Source organism: Myiozetetes cayanensis, unplaced genomic scaffold (assembly GCF_022539395.1).
Source record: "Myiozetetes cayanensis isolate MyiCay16 unplaced genomic scaffold, myiCay2020 scf5-8, whole genome shotgun sequence".
Taxonomy (NCBI): domain Eukaryota; kingdom Metazoa; phylum Chordata; class Aves; order Passeriformes; family Tyrannidae; genus Myiozetetes; species Myiozetetes cayanensis.
In genome coordinates this window covers 45,854,947-45,874,688 of record NW_026087742.1, presented here as the reverse complement: position 1 = coordinate 45,874,688, position 19,742 = coordinate 45,854,947, and the positions used below count along the sequence as shown (strand labels likewise).

General features: G+C 36.4%; 1 protein-coding gene across 3 annotated transcripts in view; it reads right to left on the bottom strand.

Moving 5' to 3' along the window:
* Positions 1-358: 358 nt before the first annotated feature.
* WASF3 (WASP family member 3) overlaps positions 359-19,742 on the bottom strand; it is a 67,694-nt gene continuing 48,310 nt past the window's right edge. For 2 of the 3 annotated variants that reach the window (XM_050333966.1, XM_050333965.1), the window contains 7 exons: positions 18,188-18,322; positions 14,693-14,846; positions 13,726-13,843; positions 7,647-7,822; positions 4,739-5,002; positions 2,748-3,118; positions 359-2,026 (listed from right to left, as the gene is read on the bottom strand). In XM_050333966.1, coding sequence (XP_050189923.1) covers positions 1,869-2,026; positions 2,748-3,118; positions 4,739-5,002; positions 7,647-7,822; positions 13,726-13,843; positions 14,693-14,846; positions 18,188-18,322 — 1,376 coding nt within the window. In that variant the 3' untranslated portion in view covers positions 359-1,868. Of the gene's footprint in view, positions 2,027-2,747; positions 3,119-4,738; positions 5,003-5,674; positions 5,842-7,646; positions 7,823-13,725; positions 13,844-14,692; positions 14,847-18,187; positions 18,323-19,742 lie in introns of all 3 variants that reach the window. The other variant, XM_050333967.1, reaches the window with a different exon arrangement.

Below are 19,742 nucleotides of genomic sequence, written 5' to 3'. Positions count from 1 at the left end.
ACACACAGGCCTCAGACTCCAGGACACAAAATAAAGCAGAATTCAGCTCTGCATTTTAAGGCAAAGACAAAACCAGCTCAAACTGGGATGGAGATGAGTACCCTCAGCTTCCCCTGATAACCAGGAGCTGTGGTTGCTCACCACTACGCAGAGATTGGTCGTACATTTGTGATAAGTTTGAACACCAACACTGAGGCAGCATCTTAACCCCCTACCATAAAGGCAGCCACCACGGATTGAAAAGTCATACGCAGATTAAACAGCAATGCAGTAGCCAACAGTTTGCATGCAAACATCGTGTTAGACTGTTACATTCTCAGGACTAAAACTGTTAATGGTGTAAACACAGGTTAGATAATCACCTTCCATTTCTCTTTATTTTACATACTTTTTTTTAAGAACAAACAGGGCCTCACAAAACAAAGGAGCTTTACCAAATTTTAAACCTGGAATTACACAGACTTCCGTTACAAAGATTAAAACTGTAATCTGGTAAGGAAAGAGCTATTCCCCTGCTATGAATAAATTTTTTTGAGCCTCATTAGGCAAAGCAGCAGCCTGACTCTCAGTCCAGAAGAGAGCAAAAACAAAACAAACAAAAATTTTTAATACTGTACTGCGGGGAGAAAAAAAAAAAAAAAAGGAATTATTTTTAAAGAAAACAGAGACAGCCAAAGCAGACTTTATGGCAGCAAGTATTCCTAGGGAAGGAGCAAAAAAAGTGTATGTATATGAGATAGTACCCCAAAAGCCATTAAAACTGCTTTAACTGCCAATGTTTTAACCATGGGATGTACTGGGAAAGAAATACATTCAAAGTAAGAGTTCTGAGTAAATGTGCTACATGACTACACATGTACAAATCAACAACAACAGAACTTATTTACACACATTTATACCTACAGGCATAAAGACCAAGTTTAATACTTGTGAAATGTATCTGATTGCTAGATCCAGACTGTTCCAATCTTAGTAGGAACAGTAGCATTTCTACACTCCAATAACCGTGTTGTTTCAATCACGTCTATCCTGCATCCAGGTCATCTCTACCATAAAACCAAAAAAGCTCTACAGGTATTTTAACTTTTATTTGTAACAAGGACATGCATCTGCTACCAAGCAGAGATACCCCTCCCCAGCACTCTTCCCAACAAGCAGCCAGCAACCTAAAGCTGGTACTGTTACAGACATATCCAGTCTGCTCACCAAATGTTCTTTTTGGATCATATGGATTCATTCTTCAAAGTATACATTTCATCATCTGCTACATTTTTAAGATAAAAAGGAAAATAATATAAAATCAATTCTTTATGCATAAAAGCATAAGCCCAGAAGTGGTTAAAAATAGACTAAGGTAGGCATAATTAGTACCTAATTAAAAAAAGCTAAAAGTCACACCTATGGAACTCAACACTTCACTCAGTCATATAGTTAACTGCCCTCAAAGACTAACAACCAGACCAATTCACAAGTACCTAAATTTCTTACATAATTAAAAGAATAAGGTGTAAAGTCAAAAAAATATATTTTATCCCTTCAAGATCAGGAAAGTAAAATAAAATGCTGGTTCTGTAACAGTGCAACAACTGCAGCATATTTTGCACGCAGCACATGAGTTGCTACATTTAGTGGCACTTAAGTATTATGCAGTAAATACTGAAAGTAAGACAAGTTTCTGATCTGCATAAGCATAATCACATCATGATTACCAGAGTTGCTAAGCTACAGCATTCTGAATAATACCAGTTCAATTTTAGCACTTCCATCACTAGCCTTAACACATGTCAACGTCCTGCTTTACATCTCGCTAAGAGAGCAGCCACTGATGCCAAGTATTTAATGTAGTCGCCACTGGGCTTGGACCATACTCAGTCTGACCAGTCGTTCTCATCAAACTCTGAATCATCATCGGAATCGCTGTATTCCACCGCAATGCGCCTCGAAAGGATGGTCGCCACATCATTGCCAACAGGCTCGCGCTTGGCTTCTTGCTCACGTTGCTCCTGCACCTTCTTCAGCTGAATTCCTGTAGAGACAAGTTACTCTCAGATAAAGTTTCCAGTGCAAGAGATTTTAGGTTTCATACTGTTATTGGTGAGTTTGTTGTATTCTAACAATAAGCTGTATTCTAATAATATGCTCAGGAAGAAGGAGAGGAAAAAACAGAAACCGCTGATTAAAGAGAGCCTGCCTGAGCAGGAATTCCAAGGGAAAAGACAAAAGAGAGAGAGATCGGAATCCATTCTCAGAGACTGAATGCTTCTGGACTTCTAAAACTGCCATCAATATGTTAAGGATAAATATTCAAGACTATACGGGTCTCTTTGACCTGAAGATGAAAGTTTCCATAATTGTATTTGGAAATACCATTAGACCTACAGCTCCATATTGCTAAGCAAAGTGAGGAAGAGTCACTGGTTAAAAATCAGCAGACTGAAGCCTGGTGTTGGGTAACTCAGTTCTTCTAAACAGAAGCAAAAACCATGTACATCTACTGGCACTTTAGACAAGGAACACAAGTGCTGTTTTTATTTCATTACGTCCACACAAACAGCAGAACGTGCTTGACAAAGCTTCAGGCATTAGAGAAAGATTCAGAGTCATGGCTGACAAATATAGGAACAGGTGTGTGGTACCTGTGGCTAATGACACTCTGCCCAGCTGGCAAAAAAGCCATGAACTATCCATGGAAAACACAGTGCTTTCATTGAAAAAAAAGCAATACCTAGAGCTCAGTGTCCACTTACCCATTCTAATGGCAGCAAGGAGATCGCTCCGTGCGTCGCTTATCGGTGCCTGGGCAGGTTCATGGCGCTTTGCCTCTGACGCCGGAGAAGCGTGCATTGGGGAGGAAGAGAGGGATGCACCTGCAGCAGGAGGGCCTGGAGGGGGAGGAGGTGGGCCAGGGGGAGGAGGAGCAGTGACAACAAGCCCACTAGAAGGAGGAGGATGAGCAGCTGCATATGTAGAGCCGGTCACCAGTCCAGAGTGGGAAGGTGGCACAGGAAGCTGAAGGGGACTAACAAATGCAGTTTGTGCTGAAGGAATCATAGGGGGAGGAGGAGGAGGGGGAGGACCTGTAGGGTTGTAATAATCCACCATCTGAGCTGGAAGCATCCTATATAAAACAAAACAAAAACATTTAATGGGTTGAAAGCTAAGACTTAGAGAATCATCACCTCTTAACCTGCTCTCATCCAATCTCTGCTAAAACAAAAATCAAAAGGAATTTAAACTGGTGAATTAAATATGCAAGAGATTGTAAGCATATGAACCGTCAAGTACTGGTAATATATTGAGATTTAAGACAGATATCTAAGTTAAAGACAGCATCCTTTCAGCACTCTACAAAGTGAGCTTTTTGTCTTTATTCTCCTGCCTAGTTCAGTATAAAGTGCTTGTTACTAAACAGCTACTTCGCGGGAATATTAAGTACAAGGTCCATGATGAAGGGACCAAGAAACCTACTGACTACATGTATCAATCCCATAGAAGACCAGAGGTTAGACAAATATTAAGAGATAATAGAGAACTCAGGCATAGAGAGCTATTAAGTATGAATGGAAAGATTTACCCAAAGGTATATCATGCATCTCATGGCTTCTTCAATCAGGTTTATCAATTTAAATACCATTTAATTAAGCTCATAGAATTGATTGATACTTTAAACAGGAGGCACAGGGAAGAGCTACTTTCTTTGTTAAAATGTCATGAAAAGTAATCTTAAGCAGGAAAAAATGAGGAGATAAGAGGAAAAGAACTATGAATAGGCAAAGAACTAGATACAGGAGACAGGAGTGGAAGGAAAGTGACTGATGGCATTCAGCAACATGTCAATGTTCATGACAACTGCAATACCCTGACAATGGTCATGGACCAGAGGACTAAGCACAATAATGTGTATACACTGGAAATAACAGAGAAAGGGCAGGTTGAAGCAGTCACTCATAGCTGAGTCATCTGCAACATGATGCAGTCATGAATCAGGCAAATGCTATCCCAGGATGCATCAAACAAGGCTGACCATCCTTGGCTTGCCCAGTTTAAAACGACAAAGGCAAGAATGACTGCAACTTCCCTGGGGTTACAGCTTGAAAGTTTAAGGTAATTACACTAAAGAACAGACACAGACTGGTTAGCAAACAGATGTTTTCTTGCTATTGGAGAACCAGTACTCTGGAGCAAGCCTTCCCTTAGAAGGCATTCAGGCAAAATATCTATGCAGGAGTTTGATGAATTCCTGTCTTGAATTATGGAGTGGCATTTGTCCCACAGCAGTAAGGAATTTGACTCTGTTTCTGAGGAGAGTCCTTTCAATTCTAGCCCAAGCTCCTTTAAAAAGTCATTTCAGGGATGCAACGACTCCACATTAATCACAATCAGCAATACTTTTTCTATGCACTGCCTGAAGTTTAAAATATTAATCAAATTATGCTGTAACTATTTTCCACTTTAAAGAAAAATTAGTCCCTTTTTAATACTGTATTAGGAACCCTTAATACTTTACAAGCATATTGATTTCACCTCATTCAATACACAGTTCATTATTTTTGCTTTCACTATTTCATTTAAATTCAGTTCACACAGAGAAATTTATCAATTTTTTCTGTCCTCCCAAGGAGGTAACTAACGTATTTGGGGTCTTCTTGTGTGATACATTACACATTATGACGGTTATGAAAAACACGCACCCCTCTAGTTTTGTCAAGAATCCACTAGAATAAATCAGGAGGTTTACCCATATTCCGCTGGTACCACAGGTACTGAGCTATGCTGGCCATCTGAAGGCTGGGGTGGAGGTGGAGGCGGTTGCTGAGGTCTGTTTAAAGTAGCATGTCGTACAGTGGTGGAAGGTGGTCTGTATTCGTGCTCATGGCTTTGGGATGCTGCCATGTACTGTGGACCATCTCCTGCTCCGTATGAAGGCATTGCTATCTGCTGATGGAGGGAATGATTTGGAGTGGCAGGATAAGAATAATCTGTAACATCAGATGCATGGGACCTAAAATTAAAGTAAATGGATGCAGAAAAACAGATTATGTGAGAGTAACATGGCATTATCTAAATAACTGAGAAAAAAAAACAAAAGGAATGCAATTAGCATTATTTTTCTTGCTAGAACAGGACTCTGATTATCAAACACCACTCCATTTTAAGTCCACAGAAAGCACAAGAACTTTAGTAGCCAGAAGGAAGCGTATTGTTTTTGTCAATGATTTTGACAGCCTGTTGTTTGAAATGATAATACTTACCAGACCTGCCTCATGTTAACAATGGCAACAGAAAAAAGAAAGCAATACTACAAGCACTTGCAATTATGCAGAAGAAATATATTTTACCAATGCAGAGAAAACCAATTTCAAAAGTTAGAAGATGCTTTTTCTTTTTTTGCACAATTAATTTTGTTGGAAAGGCTTAGAGAAACTGAGAAATATAAATATTAGTTGAGCAGAGAGTTCATAAAGATACAAAGTCCAGGATGCTCTGTCAAATAAGCCCAAGAGAGGGAGCAAAAGGATCTCTTCATCCCATTATAGTAAACAGTTGTTTTAGTAATGAACAATAGTGCAGCCTGGCTTTTAGTGAGCACAGTAAACTGAAGCACTTATTTGTAAGACTGGAAGCAAGGTAAGCAACAAAAAGCCAGGGCTTTGAGTAAAATGAAATAACAAACCCTTTGGGCATTTTGTCCTCTTTCATGCTTCCTGCCTGTTCCATTTTCTTTGCGTCACTCATGAACTCAATGCCCATTTTCCTTCTCTCCCACTCTTCTTTTCTTGTTCTTACTTTTCTCACATTAATTTGCTGGTTTCTGTTTGGATTCAGCTTGTGTTTCTCTCTCTAAAGTACAATAAGTATAACAAATACATTGTAAATGGCCACAGTCCAAACACTTGGATGTCAACATTCAATGCGTCAGTCTTACAATGAACAAACGAGAAGACATGAGAGAATTTTTTTTTTACATTAACAGTAGAAACAGAATGACAACATAACCAAATACACTTCTTCAGGACCTTACTTACATAACGCTGCTCATGCAGTAGCTGTCAGCATAAAGAATGTCTCTGACACCAGTACTTATTTCTATATGTATGGGGTTTTTATAGCTTAAGACTACCCCAAAATGAAAAAATAGAAAGCCACCTCTCCACCTCACTACCACTCCCTGAATTAACCCTTCATGCATATAAAACAAATTTCAGGATTCCGCCTCTCATACTAGATTCACTGAAATGTAAAGAACTCCATAAATTAAAAAAGTCTGAAATGCTTATATAAAAGTACAAGATATCTGCCATACCACAGTATCTAAATGCAACAAAGAGATGCATCCTACAAATTTTGCTTGAAAATATCCTAGACATTGCAAGTACTATATATATTTGCAAACAGCCAAATACATGCTGTCATTGCTGGGAAATAAAAAACAAATCACTTCAATATGATCCTCATTTAAACTCAGGAATCCTGGAAGCAAGGTGTTAAAGCTAAAAAAAGACACAAAATGTGTGAAACAGAACTCCTGGTGAAAAAAAAAAATCACATCTTTTACTAGATCAACCTATGGAAAGTATTGTCAGTCTGCAATGTTTCAGTAAGACTAACTGGAGACAAGGTTTTTGCATTAGAAACTGGAAAAAAAAGACAAAGGCTTTTAAACAGAGAAGGGGTCTGAATACATTATTAAAACAGCAACAGCAATGTTATTTTAAATTTCATATTTCAATTACAAATTGATTACTCTTCACAAAGACCACAACATTATATCTTCAAAGTCCTAAGCAGATTTTGTTTTAATTAGTCTCCACTGGACAGTGGACTACAGGTATCAGCCCACACTCTTGCAGTGGTAGCTGCTTCCTCAACCCAGCCATTCAACAATTCAAACATTAAATCGTTACACACTTTTTCCAGTGGACTCTGTTTACAGCTTTACTGCTAGCACTTAATCACAACAGACAATGGAAATAAAATAAGTGGAAGAATACTCTAGTCAGACCAGCTTAGTGAAAAAAACTCAGATTTCACACACACCTAGAAAAAGTAACTCTCACTGAGCTCAAAGGGAATCTCAGTCAATGAAGATGAATTCTGCTGGGTGTCTCTAAGCAGAGATTTGTTATTTCGAGCAGTAACAGTGCATCTGGTTTTGTAGCTTGCTCTTTAGACTAATGTAACATCAAGAAAGCTGAACTCTTCTCCCATTAAAGCATTCTGTTGGAGTCAAAAGTATGCTGAACTGAGTAGATCACAGAAAAATATTTATTAAGCTATCAGCAGTGCACCAAACAACAAACTAGACACTAAGGAATAGGTACTGACATTATCTACCAGAGACAGATATATAAATGTTTTTGTAACTACAGCTACTCAAGACCAAATAATAAAGCATGCAGCAAACACTTCTTTCACTGCAGTGCATAACATTATGATGACAAAACGCTCCCGTGAAGCTGAGGAAGAAAAAAAATCATTACAGAACTTGTTACATTGTTTATGCTTTAAAATAATTTTGAAAAGAACTTTAAAACATGCATTGTATGTTTTGTCTAACTATTCCCATCCTGTAAAAACACCTAACTCTACTCAGTATTTCTGAACATACAACTGTGGTATAACAAACAGCTTTGCTGTAAACAGACCTAGTATCTGGGGACAGTGATCCCTCGGAAGATGCTCCATGGTACACACTTTGAGACAACCTGTTGTCAGGTCTAAGCTCTTTGTCATATGCCATCATATTCCACTCCTGGCGTCTGTTCCTGGCTTTTCTAACCTTTTTCACCTCACGGGTGGTGCCATCTATACGTTTTTGCTCCTAATATTCGAACAAAAGAAATAAAGCATGCAAAGAGAGAAAAAAAGGAAAGGAAAAAAGCTGGTTAAAATGCAGTTAGAGTGCATGAAAACAAGACCAGATTTACAGATGAAGCCAAGTCTTCATAAAATTTCTCTGCACTGAAAATACCTCCTTATGCTATGAACCTCATTAGTAGCAAGACATGCTGATTTGTCCTTCTTCTGTAGGATGCACGTGCTAAAATGATATCAACCTACTTGTTTCCTAATACAGAAATATGACTGATTTTAAAAGCCAGAAAGTTTAACTTCTTCAGATATCAAGTCTTTTATTTAGATAAATCCTGAAGCACTTCTAATTTTCACCTCCTGCAAATCGGACTTCTGAGAATATGTTAAATACACTCAGGGCTACTCTGGCTCTTTGTTATGGTCACAGTGACCAAGGCCTGGGGAAGTATGGAAAAACTGGACACCTTTTCCTATTCCGTAGTCTATGTGAAAGGATTTTTGTTTGTTTTAACTTCCTCTCCCTTCTTAGATCTGATTAACTACCGTAATTCTTCCTAGTTTTTCCTCATCATTGTTTCCCATTATCTTATATAAAAATGAATTACACTACTTCTCTCTGCTATTCAGGCCAGCAATATATTACAGCATGATAGCTTCATGACAAATCACTCTGCTTAGTTATTTAAATTTTTCAATATTATATCAGGCTTAACCAATGTCAATATTTATCTTATTTATTTATCTTTACCATACTGACAGTAAGATCTCCTAATATCGAGTCTCAACGCTTTGACACCTCTGAAATGTTGTCCTCATTTACTTCTGCCTACTCAGTAGGAATATAAAAACCATATTGGTGCTTCAACACAAAAACTGAACAAGTTTGCTCAATCCAAACTGAGAAGAGTGCTTATGTGCTACTCCTTTTCTCAGTATTTATGAGGGCCCTAGATGTTTTTTTTAATCAGCTCTAGATCCCACATCTTAGAATACTAATTCATTAAAAGCTTAAACCTCTTTTATCTATTAGTAAGTTGGTATTAGGCTTTCGGCTGCTAGAAAAATAGTTTCTCAGGAAATAATTATATTGCTATCCTGAGAATGCAGTCATAATCAATTGTATTGACAGAAGAGTTTGGTCAAACACTGATATGCAAGCCTTCATTGTGGAATCAACACCTTCAAAGTAAGGGATAATAGCCAGAAGGCTAGCTCAACAAAAAGTAGACCACAGATGCACACAGGTGTTTTACTCCAACTGTAAAACAGTACTGAGCAAATAATTCTGAAATAATGTATTTGGCATTACATAACTAACAAAAAACTATCAAATGGATTAATTGCCCTTGTTTTGGATCTCCATTCGTGCATGTCTGCATGAGGGACCTGCTGATCCTGCCAACATTTAATAACGATGGAGAAAAGTCTTTTTAAAGTTCAGCATCCAAAAGTTACAAACAACACTTGCTCATCCCTGCAGTAGATAGATTTTTGGTCTGATTCATGTTAAGTAAAGATCATCATCCTGGTTTTTAATTAATTCTCCTAAAATCTTTCTCCTCCACAAACATTTTAGAATCACACACTTATTTTATCCATGTTATGTTTAGTACCACTTTTTCATATCAAATTTTCCTATTACAGGATTTGGAGCAGAAAGGAGACAGATTCGTTCATACTTTATTTTAAATACATCAAGTTTTGTTTATTGCTGTGGTTGAATATATTCTTGTTAAAGGCTTTACACCTGTCTTTTTCAATTGTTTCCTGCAATTTTTTTTTTAATTTGTGACTTTCATCCTGATTAATTTTTTAAGATTTTGTTACTAAATCACGCCACATTTGAGAGGAAAGTACAAGTAAGCCGTTTGGTTCACCAGAAACACTTAGTTCTTATCTTCTTACAGAACAATAACTTCACCTAAGGGTGACAGCTACATATTTCTTGCAGAGTTCCAGATGAAGTATGTATCCACCTTTTGACCGATCTATGATGCTACTCAGAATACAATTTTGACACAATTCCTATACCATCAGGAGTACTTGCATGACTACTTACACATTAAAACAAACTTTTAAATAGGTAATTAAGAGACCACTGTGTTTTTTTATGAAAAGATAAATACATGTGTAAACAACATAAAATAAACACAAAGCTTAGTTTATTTTTATTGGATCAGATTTCAGTTCGATAGGTTGTTCCAAACCAGCATCTATAAGTGTGCTAAAAAATAAATATGCTGGAATACTTTTTACTAAAGCAGTACTAAACCCTACTGGTACTGATTTTTGGATTAAATATTACATAAATACATCTCAAACGTTTAAATTTCTTACAAAACAGTGGGGCAGGCCTATTCCTAGCAGCTGACAATGCTACATATACCTCTAACAGTAGTATTAAGTTGTTCCAGTAGCAGTTTCATTACCTTGCCAAACAATGGGGATCGCTCTGGTTTTAGTACCCAGGGCAATAACAAGAGAGTTCTAGGGGAGCTGAAGCCTTTCAAAATAACTGCAGTCAGAAATATGTATTAGGAAAGTTAAGTAATATTAAGAAGTATTACTTCCTTTAAACAGAAGCTGTGGCAGACAAGTGGGTGCTGTAGGTTAAGCCAGAAAAGAGGTGCATCATTCAGCTGGTGGTAGGAAATTATTTCAGCAAACACAAACATATTAGAGCCTTCAAACACGGCTGAGTTAAAGTTTGATACTTGCATCAAGAATTAGGAAGCGATATTTCAAGCGTCTTAGTAAAGAATTGGAGCTAGTAACAGAAAGTACCTTCAGCAAGTATTTGCAATACTTTCAAAAAACTGGAAGCATAATAACACAGAGTATTTTCCTGGCCTCAAATTTATAAGATCCTATCAAAACACAAGTAACCAAGAACAATTTCTGAAATACAAGCCTTCCAAATTTAAAGATTTTTACTTGTTTAAATAGCTAATTAGTCTCAGAAAAAAAGGGATAACAATAAAAAGCAAATTAAAACAACTTTCCTTTGGTTAATCAAGAGTTAACAACTGGCCTCTAATACAGTCATTCAACTCAGAACACTACTGATACATTCAAAAGTCAAAACTACATTGAACTCTTAGACACTGATACACCAAATATAAAAAAAGCAGCCTACATAGATTTTAAACTTAAAGAACTTAAATTACAGGTTTTTTCAGAGAAAAAGTTTCACCTGAAGGAGCCTCTCGATTTTTTCAATTAAACTGAATACAGAAACAATAACATGATATTTGGAGGCAGGAAAATGAAACTCTTCAGAAACCTCTGGCTGCAACAGCTCAAGTACTTAAAGCAAATTACCAAAATAATATTGGAAAACCGATTCTCTGGTGCAAGGACTACTCTCAGACTTCACTGAGCACCTGAAAAATTGAGGCTAAAAACCAACTACATTTAGTCAGCTGAGCAGGATGGCATTCGGATGTCTAGCTTGTAATTTGCTAAACAATATATAATATTTATTTCACCTGCAGAGTTTCTCAACAACTTTCAAGTTTTGTGCTTCTGTAAAGCACGAATTGAGTAAAGAATTCTCACTTAACAGATTTAAAATACAAGTTCAGCTACCAAATTGTTAAACAATGCTCTAGATTCATTCCTGGTCACTGCTATCATAAGGACAAGAACAAAAGAAAAAGGACAGCTGATTCAGCAACCTGTGGAACAAAGTGTGCTTGCAAGACATCTCACCAAAACCCTCTAGCTCTCTGAAGAGTCCAGATGATGAAATGCTCATTTGCACAGCAGCTTCTGGAAAGCCAGAACTGAGATTTCTTCCTATCACAAAGTAAATGCCATCCATGCAAACTCAAATCTATGCTGCTTCCTTCTGTCAGATTTGTTATATATTGAATCAAATCAAACAGCACTTCAGCTAGAATTTATCAAGGTGCACTTCTGTGATGTATGGCTATAATCCTACACAATTGGAATTGAGCACATTTACATTTGGTTTGTAGATTGTAATAGGGCAATTAAAATCTAAAAAAAAAGATATACCATGGATGGAGATAAGTGGGATGTGTTGCCTTAGATAAAGTCTAAGAGCAAATTTATAAATATAGTTTTGTAGAAATCTCTCTAAAGGAATAAAAAAAACCCAAGCGATACTATAATTTTTTATGAAAGCATTTGTATTTTTTCCTTTTTAATAGGAAATCAGAATAAAAAAGCTAGCAGTTGATAGTTTCTTTTTCTTCCCCTCCATAGGGAAAATATCTAAACTTGAGGGAAAAAGGTAGGAGGAAAAACCCCAAAGGCTGCTATTATCGCTATATATTTTTCATAAAGAAATACTGAATGAAATCTAAAAAAACCACCAACTAGACCACAGAATGACAGCTGCTTTAATTACTTCCAGGCTTTCCATCAGCTCTGTGACTAATCATACTGAGAATACAGTGGGAATATAATCTTGCATTGTATAGAAATTGCATTTCTATACAACCACGCAAATAACCAACTGAATACCTTGTAATACTTTGCTATAGTCAGTAACTATTGAAGATGCCTATCAAGCTTTTTCAATTCTATTCAATATTTCAATACTGATACACCTGCCAAAACAGAAAACATTTTGACTTGTAATCATAACAGGGAGACCTGATTTATTTCTTCCAGAATTTTTAAAACCATGAATTCACTAAGTGTTCCAGTTAAACCAAGTCTTCATGTTCCATTTAAAAGTTCTGTAGTCAGAAAAGTATTGTCCAGAAAAATGAAGAAGGAATTAACAGAATTTATTCTAACGGAATAGTAAAGTTTTCCAGTCACGCCCTACAATTTTATTTCTAAGCAGGTACCACATATACTGGCATATACACACACAGTCATATTACACATGTGATGTGTATATACAAATATACGTTCACATGCATATTCATGTATTAGACATTCTGTACACAAGTGTATTATACATGATTATACATATATGATGGTACCTGCTTACACACAGACATGTATAGATAGGTATGCTAATATGGATGATGCATGTGCACATGTGTACATATAGACAGGTATGTGGATATATGCACACATGTACTGAAAACTGAGTAGCTTCCTTCTGTTTCCTCTGAGCACTCAGAATATCTTGTTCAGATTCCTTTTATTTTAAATCCCTTATCTCTCATTGAACCTATCTATAAAAGCACCTTCTGCCAGGTAACATAAGCAGTAGTCATTGCTTCAAACTTTCTTTTTTTCTTTTTTTTTCCCAGAATTATCTTCAAAAATCTTAAAGCTCTCCAATTTGATAAAAATATTGACCACAAAGAAGCTGCAGGAATAGCAACTCATTTCTCCATTCACAACTAAAATCTATTAAGAAAATCTTGATTGCATCAGAATCTTTTCTATGAAAAAGGTTCTTTTTTGCTGGTTTTCAAACTTAGAGGAAACAAAGACTATTACTTGTAAAATTAATGTTCTCTTGCTGCTGAACCACAGAATAATTTCACTGCATATTATCATCTTACTAACAACAAAATTATTTATTTCTGGATAAGCTCTTGTTTTGCTACAGGCGTTGATGCTGCTAGATAAGGAACTATGAAAATAAAGTAGAATTCAAATTCCTTCCCCCTCCCATCACAGTGTCTTTTTCCGAAGCACAACAGGGCCATTTTGCTTAGTACTAATAAGCAGATACTGGAAAAGGACTCAAGAAAGTATCTTGGAAGATAACCACAGTACTCCTAAAATTCAATTTGCTGCCTTCTTAAAATAAACGGTTTAAGTTGTAAAAATGGAACCAAGTGAATCTACAGCCACACATAAAAAGGAATAGTCTTTCCACTCACAGAAACTAAGTATTACCTGGAAATTTTTATGCCTGGACAACCATACACAAAATTGCAATGCACACATGTGCTATTATGTTTCTGCTTTTACCTTTTGTCTCCTCTTTTCTTTTCGCTTATCTTCAGTATCCTGTAACATTTTTTCTTTCCATAGATCAAAAAAATAGGAAGGATCAGTATAAAACTTCAATCCATCTTTTTTATCATCCCTGGAAACACAGCAGAAGAAAAGCTAAGAATACATGAATTAGTATGCTTTAAACCCACAAAACCTTTCTTTGACTACCATCCTAGCTTCAAGCTGATCAATAACAACTCTTACTAACTGGATGCCTATAAACAAATACCACCATCATCTGTAGGAGTGGTAGAAACCACATCCTTCAATTATAGATCCAACAAATTTACCTTCCAATTAAAAGCTCTTAAAAATGAAATACACTGCAAATGCTCTGATATATCAGTCTTAAAAAAAATCCAAATAATTTACTGCAGATTGAGTGCCTGTTTTATACAGACACCTCACAACCTAGTACCTCTCAAAAATTGAAGAACACAGTAAATCCCCATTGTCCACAACCCTTCAGGTGGACAAACTGCACTAATTTCATGAACAATAATAATTTAAAGGAAACAGGAAAACAGAAAATGTACTTATTGCTCTTCTACTTACCAGTAAGTTACCAGGAAAAGGTACAGACTGTGTGTGTACAATAGTGGGAAGGCAAAAGCAACAAATCCAGCTTTCTGGATAAAGCCACCAAAGAAATCAGTTTAGTATATTATTTATTTTCACTTTCTATATAATCAGTGGCCCTTGCTCTCTGATCCTGCGCTGCCATGTAAGATTTATGTTGAAATATGATGATTTTTGTTAGGTACGACTTATGATTTTAAGTGTGGCAATGGCAATTTTTGTTTCCATAAACAGGGAAGTTCCCAAAAAATCAGACCTCCATAATCAATACAGCGTCTCCCTTCTGCTGTAATGATTCTCTGCATACAAGTAGCAGATGAAGGGCAAAGTACAAGAACATAATCAATCAATATTTCCTTACCTATAAGGTGAAAGAATATTCAGAGGTGGTGGTTTGTCACTCTGATTATAAATATCAGCCACTGGGTTTGGAATGCTGTTCTTTGAAACTACCTGCTGATCTTGAATTGTTGAGCTCTTGAATGCTTTTTTCATGTTGATATCCTGTAAGGATACTGTTAGAAAAAAAATTACATTTACCACAGGTCTGAAATTAACAGAAGTGGATAAAAACCCACCCATTTTTCACCAGCTATTTAAAATATTTTCTGCAAGATATAGAAAATTTTTCTTTAGTGGATAATCATGATATTTAAGCTTAAAGGCATGTAAGAATTGCCAGAATAAAACAGATTTAAGTTCCACTTGGTCTAGAACCTCACTTAAAATAATGGGAATATGGACTTTGTCTTGGAATATGATGCAAGAATGCTGTCATCACATGCAGATGTCCAATGATTTCTCCTTTTCATAAGCTTTTTCCTGGAGTTCTAACAGCAGAAAGACTGGCTTTGAGACTGAAATGCAAGGTCTGGTATTCCTGACACAGCATGTTTTATAATTACATATGGTATCCATAAACATTCAACCCCATTCTACACATGATTAAATTATGGCTGGAACAACTTCCTGTGAGAAGGAGATCCACACTTCTAACCATCTTTCAGCTCCAAAGTTTGTCCATATAATTGAACACTCCTTGATTGTAAGTTTTTCTCATGTCTCTCTATAGGGAAACACTGTTCTTTGTACAGTCCAGTTACATACTTCCATTTAATCTTTTCATATACACAGTTCCAGGGAAAGCAATATTAGCCTTTTCAGTTTTTCTTTTCAAATGAAAGACTTCAGTTGCTTTTAACTGTTCCTGTCATTTTTAGCAAGGCTTTCTTTCACTCTGAATACAAGTTTCCATGAGATAAAAAGACCATTGCTAAAAAGATCCAGTTAATGCTAATCACAATTTAAGAGTGGCAGTAAGCTCTCCACATCATTCTCCACTTTTAAGCAACCTGAAATACGGGTTTTTCACTGCAGCTGAACAGAATGCCAAAGTCTTCACTGAGTAGTCTACAATGGCATTAACCACTTCTTGAATTGAGGCAACTGCTTGCTAAGAGTGCCTCAAGAACAAATTGTGAGGAATTTCACATAGTAGCTTAACAGTATTGACCAAAAATGTAGTATACTGATGAGCTGAGAAACCAGGAAGGCATGAAGTCTGACACTTTTATCCTTTGCCATGATGGAAACCAAGTCCCACTCAGCCTTCTCCACCCAACTATTTTTGATATCTGTGCTGAGGTCTTGCTTCTCACTCTGAGACCACTTAGACTGTTTCATAACTTTTACAAGAGCAGAAAATTAAGAACAGAGTATTTAATTTCAAATAGTCATTCCCCCATCCACATCACCTGAAGTATCAAAACAATTTCTGAAAGTTCTTTCTATTTAAACCTGCCTATATGTACAGGGTAAGGTATTTCAGGCAATTTTTTCAGATGTATATATCTGAATTGGTATATTCTTGTTTAGAGGAAGACATTCAAGAGAGTAAAAATCCCCTTTTGTCTAGGGCTTTTTCAGCATTAGTTATTCATATGCTTTTGAAAACTTAACGTCAGTTACTTGAATTTTTTTCAACTGTAGTATTATATATATTCCATTTTTATATATACCCTGTTAGTTATAGCTAAGAATGTAAGAAATCAGTGATGCACTTTAATCTAAAGGGATTTTTAAATTCTACTAAATGCCTAATCTATCCAGAAATATGCTGAGTATTATTGACAATGCAATGAATTGTTATAGACTTCAACTTCTACAAAATAGCTAATGAAATTTACTACTGGCATTAAAGTGACAGCAGTTGGTATATATAGCTTATTAATCTGAAACATGATTAGCAATGAAAGAGTAATAACTGCTGTCAATTTAAAATAAACACTGATTAAATTCTCAGTCCATACACTAGTCATCTCCCCTTCCAATATTGCTTTTAATTACTCTCCAAAATCTGGAAACTAGCCAGGAGGTATTGCATAGCACAAATGAGACATTAAAAAACAGAAATAAGAGCAAAAACAACCTCTGATGAGGACTGAGTTTCCAAAAAATGTTAGACCTAAAAGTCATGAAGACAGACACCATCCACCTCAGCACGGAACAATTGCAGTATATGAATATCATTTAGTTTGCTCACATTACCATCACAACATGCCTTTAAAACTAAGCTAAATAACGATTCCATAATAGCTTAATGTTCCCATCTAGCTCTTGACACCTAAGACAGCAAAATAAAGATGCTTATATCATAGAATCACAGAGTGGTTTGCGTTGGAAGGAACATTAAAAATCATCTAGTTCCAACCCTCCCTGCCACAGGCAGGGACACCTTTCACTGGACCAGGTTGCTCAAAGCTCCATCCAATCTGCCCTTGAACATTTCCAGGAATGGGGCATCCATAACTTCTCTGGGCATCTGTGATCAACTGTGATACTCTAACAGTTAATGTGTTCCAAAATCAGAAAAAACATTCAGACATGTAATAATTTTCAGACAGTAACCAGTTAAAATGGAAGGCTTAATATTACATTAGTAAATACCAACACTAACATTTATTATTACCACTAATGAGAATATTAAATATATAAACTACACAAATATAAATGGCAAGTACTGTATATGAATCATATAAATAGTACTATTAAATATATCACAAGTAGCATTAACTGCTACTGAGTAAATATTTCACTATCATCCTGATGTAACAAGCTTAAATGTCAGGAATCTTCTAACAGGGAATACATGAAGTGGCTGGCTCAGACATGAAGCACGAAAGCAAAGATGCACGTTACAGCTTTTAGAGCTAGACAAAAACCCATGTTTTACCAGCCCAAATAAATGCTTTCAAACAATATAATGATGTTACTTAAATCCTTTGTTTTCACTGTGTATTTATGAAGTGAATGACAAAACATGTAAGTGCAGCTATTACAATTTTTTTACGGAAACACTGCTTCTAGTGACTAGAACCCATTGGAGAATTTCACCTAGTTGATGCAGAGTGCCTTGTTTAGATAAAGAGTATTATGAGATCTTAGATGACCACAGAACAGACATTATTAATGTAGTTTGTGACTACCCCACTCTAAAATAAATAGATCTACTGTCTCAAACTTTTTCCAGTATTCTGACTTATTTCCAGTAAGGACCAGATTTACTCATTTCAGATTTACTATACTCACAAACTAAAAGTTTTCCCTGTGAAAAAGGCAGCTTAGTGGCTCCATTACTACAAGGGCCTATTGAAGTAACACTAATGACAGCAGTTACAAGACTCAAGAATACTTTTCCTTGCTCTGCTAACATGATTTTTCCCAGCTTGCCTTACTGAGACAACAAGATGAAATATTGTTACAGGATTACTTTGAAAAGACAAAGATTGTTGTGTAATTAAATACTGTGGTCTTGTCGACATCACTTCTGGCTCAATGCTTGCATGCAATTACCTACCCTCTTCTACTGTTGAATCCAGCTGGGTAACTTTGACAGCAAGGCGATCAATTCTGTCTTGAAGGGAATTTGCTCTGATGTAGAAGCTGTTGGCCTCATTAAACAATTCACCAAATATGTCTTCAGCATGTTTGCCTGCATAAGAAAATAGACAGGGAAATCCCTTTGCTAGTGGCTTACAAAACACAAGACAAAAGGCTTCAATATCATGAAGTTATAAATAGAACAGTAGCTATAAGATTATAACAGCACAGTTTGTCATACAGCAAAATTTTGGCTAACAGATTTGTACAAAAATTTCAAAGTGCACCATAAATGCTGCCTGAAGTCTATTCTCCTGGACACCTTGTTTAGTCTTCTACTTTAAATAAATAAATAAATAAACCAAACAAAAAAACAAAAACAAAAACAAACAACAAGAGAGACTAACAAATTTTAATCCTTATGCAGCTGAACTACTGCCAACTGTCAGAAAACTGATCATTGAAGTAAATTTTGGAATTAAGATCCTACAATACATAGTCCTTAAGATTTAATTATAAGCACAAGCCAGCCAAGCGAGCATCAAAATGAAGGCTGAGTAAAAACAGATGAAACCCAGGATCCTCCTGCAGGGCAGTCCACTTACCTCTACAAATGCTCGCTGCATAGATGTTGCTATCCCTGGAGTCATTTGATATAGAAAAATGGCACTGACATTTACCCACAGCCACACTGGAATTGATGCACCACAAAAGTGGAGTTTACCACCTTTTGCCCTCCCTTTCAGCTGAAGTATGCTCTCAATCACTATGAGAGTGGGTAGTCCAGTTCAGATGTGCAGATTCAGGTCCTACCCTAAAAGTGGACAGGAGGTGCCTTATGATAAACCCAATGCCCCTTAGTCCACAGACCCTTGTGCATGCCAATTCCTTTCCCAGACCTCCCAAAGTACTAGGCACCCTCATCTACAGTTTGACTCTCTTCACGCTCCAACCCAAAGTTCTCCACCACTCTGGATCAGTGGTTCCAGATTCCCACTTTATTACCTCCTGCCCCAGACCTTTCCCTACAAATTTCAGTTTCCACCTAAAAGTATTGTCCTCACTGAACTACAGTCCCTCCTACACAGGTACTGCTGCTTCCTTTTAAGATCCCCCCCTCTACAATTTCTGTAGCCAAAACCCCTCAAGACATCTCCACTCCATCAGTTCTCCTTGAAGAAAGGAAAATCCTGCTTCCTGTGTTTAACCATGCTTTTAAAATAAAAATACATTTTAAAACCATGCATCTGAATTAATCATGACCTGTATCAAGAAGAGTCCAAAGAGTAGAAATGGGAGGGGGAAAGTGAAATATTGCCTAGTATTTTGAACAACATGGAATATGTATTAACCACCTCTTAAATGACAGTGGTTGCCAAAAGAACAGTAATTATTGGCATTTTAAGTTGGGTCCTATAACCAACCTTAATACTTCACAAAGAAAAGTACAAACATAATGAAAACTTCAATTAAGATTCCATCCTGTGAGCATCACTGTGGAAAAAATAAAATAAAATAAAATAGTCACACTT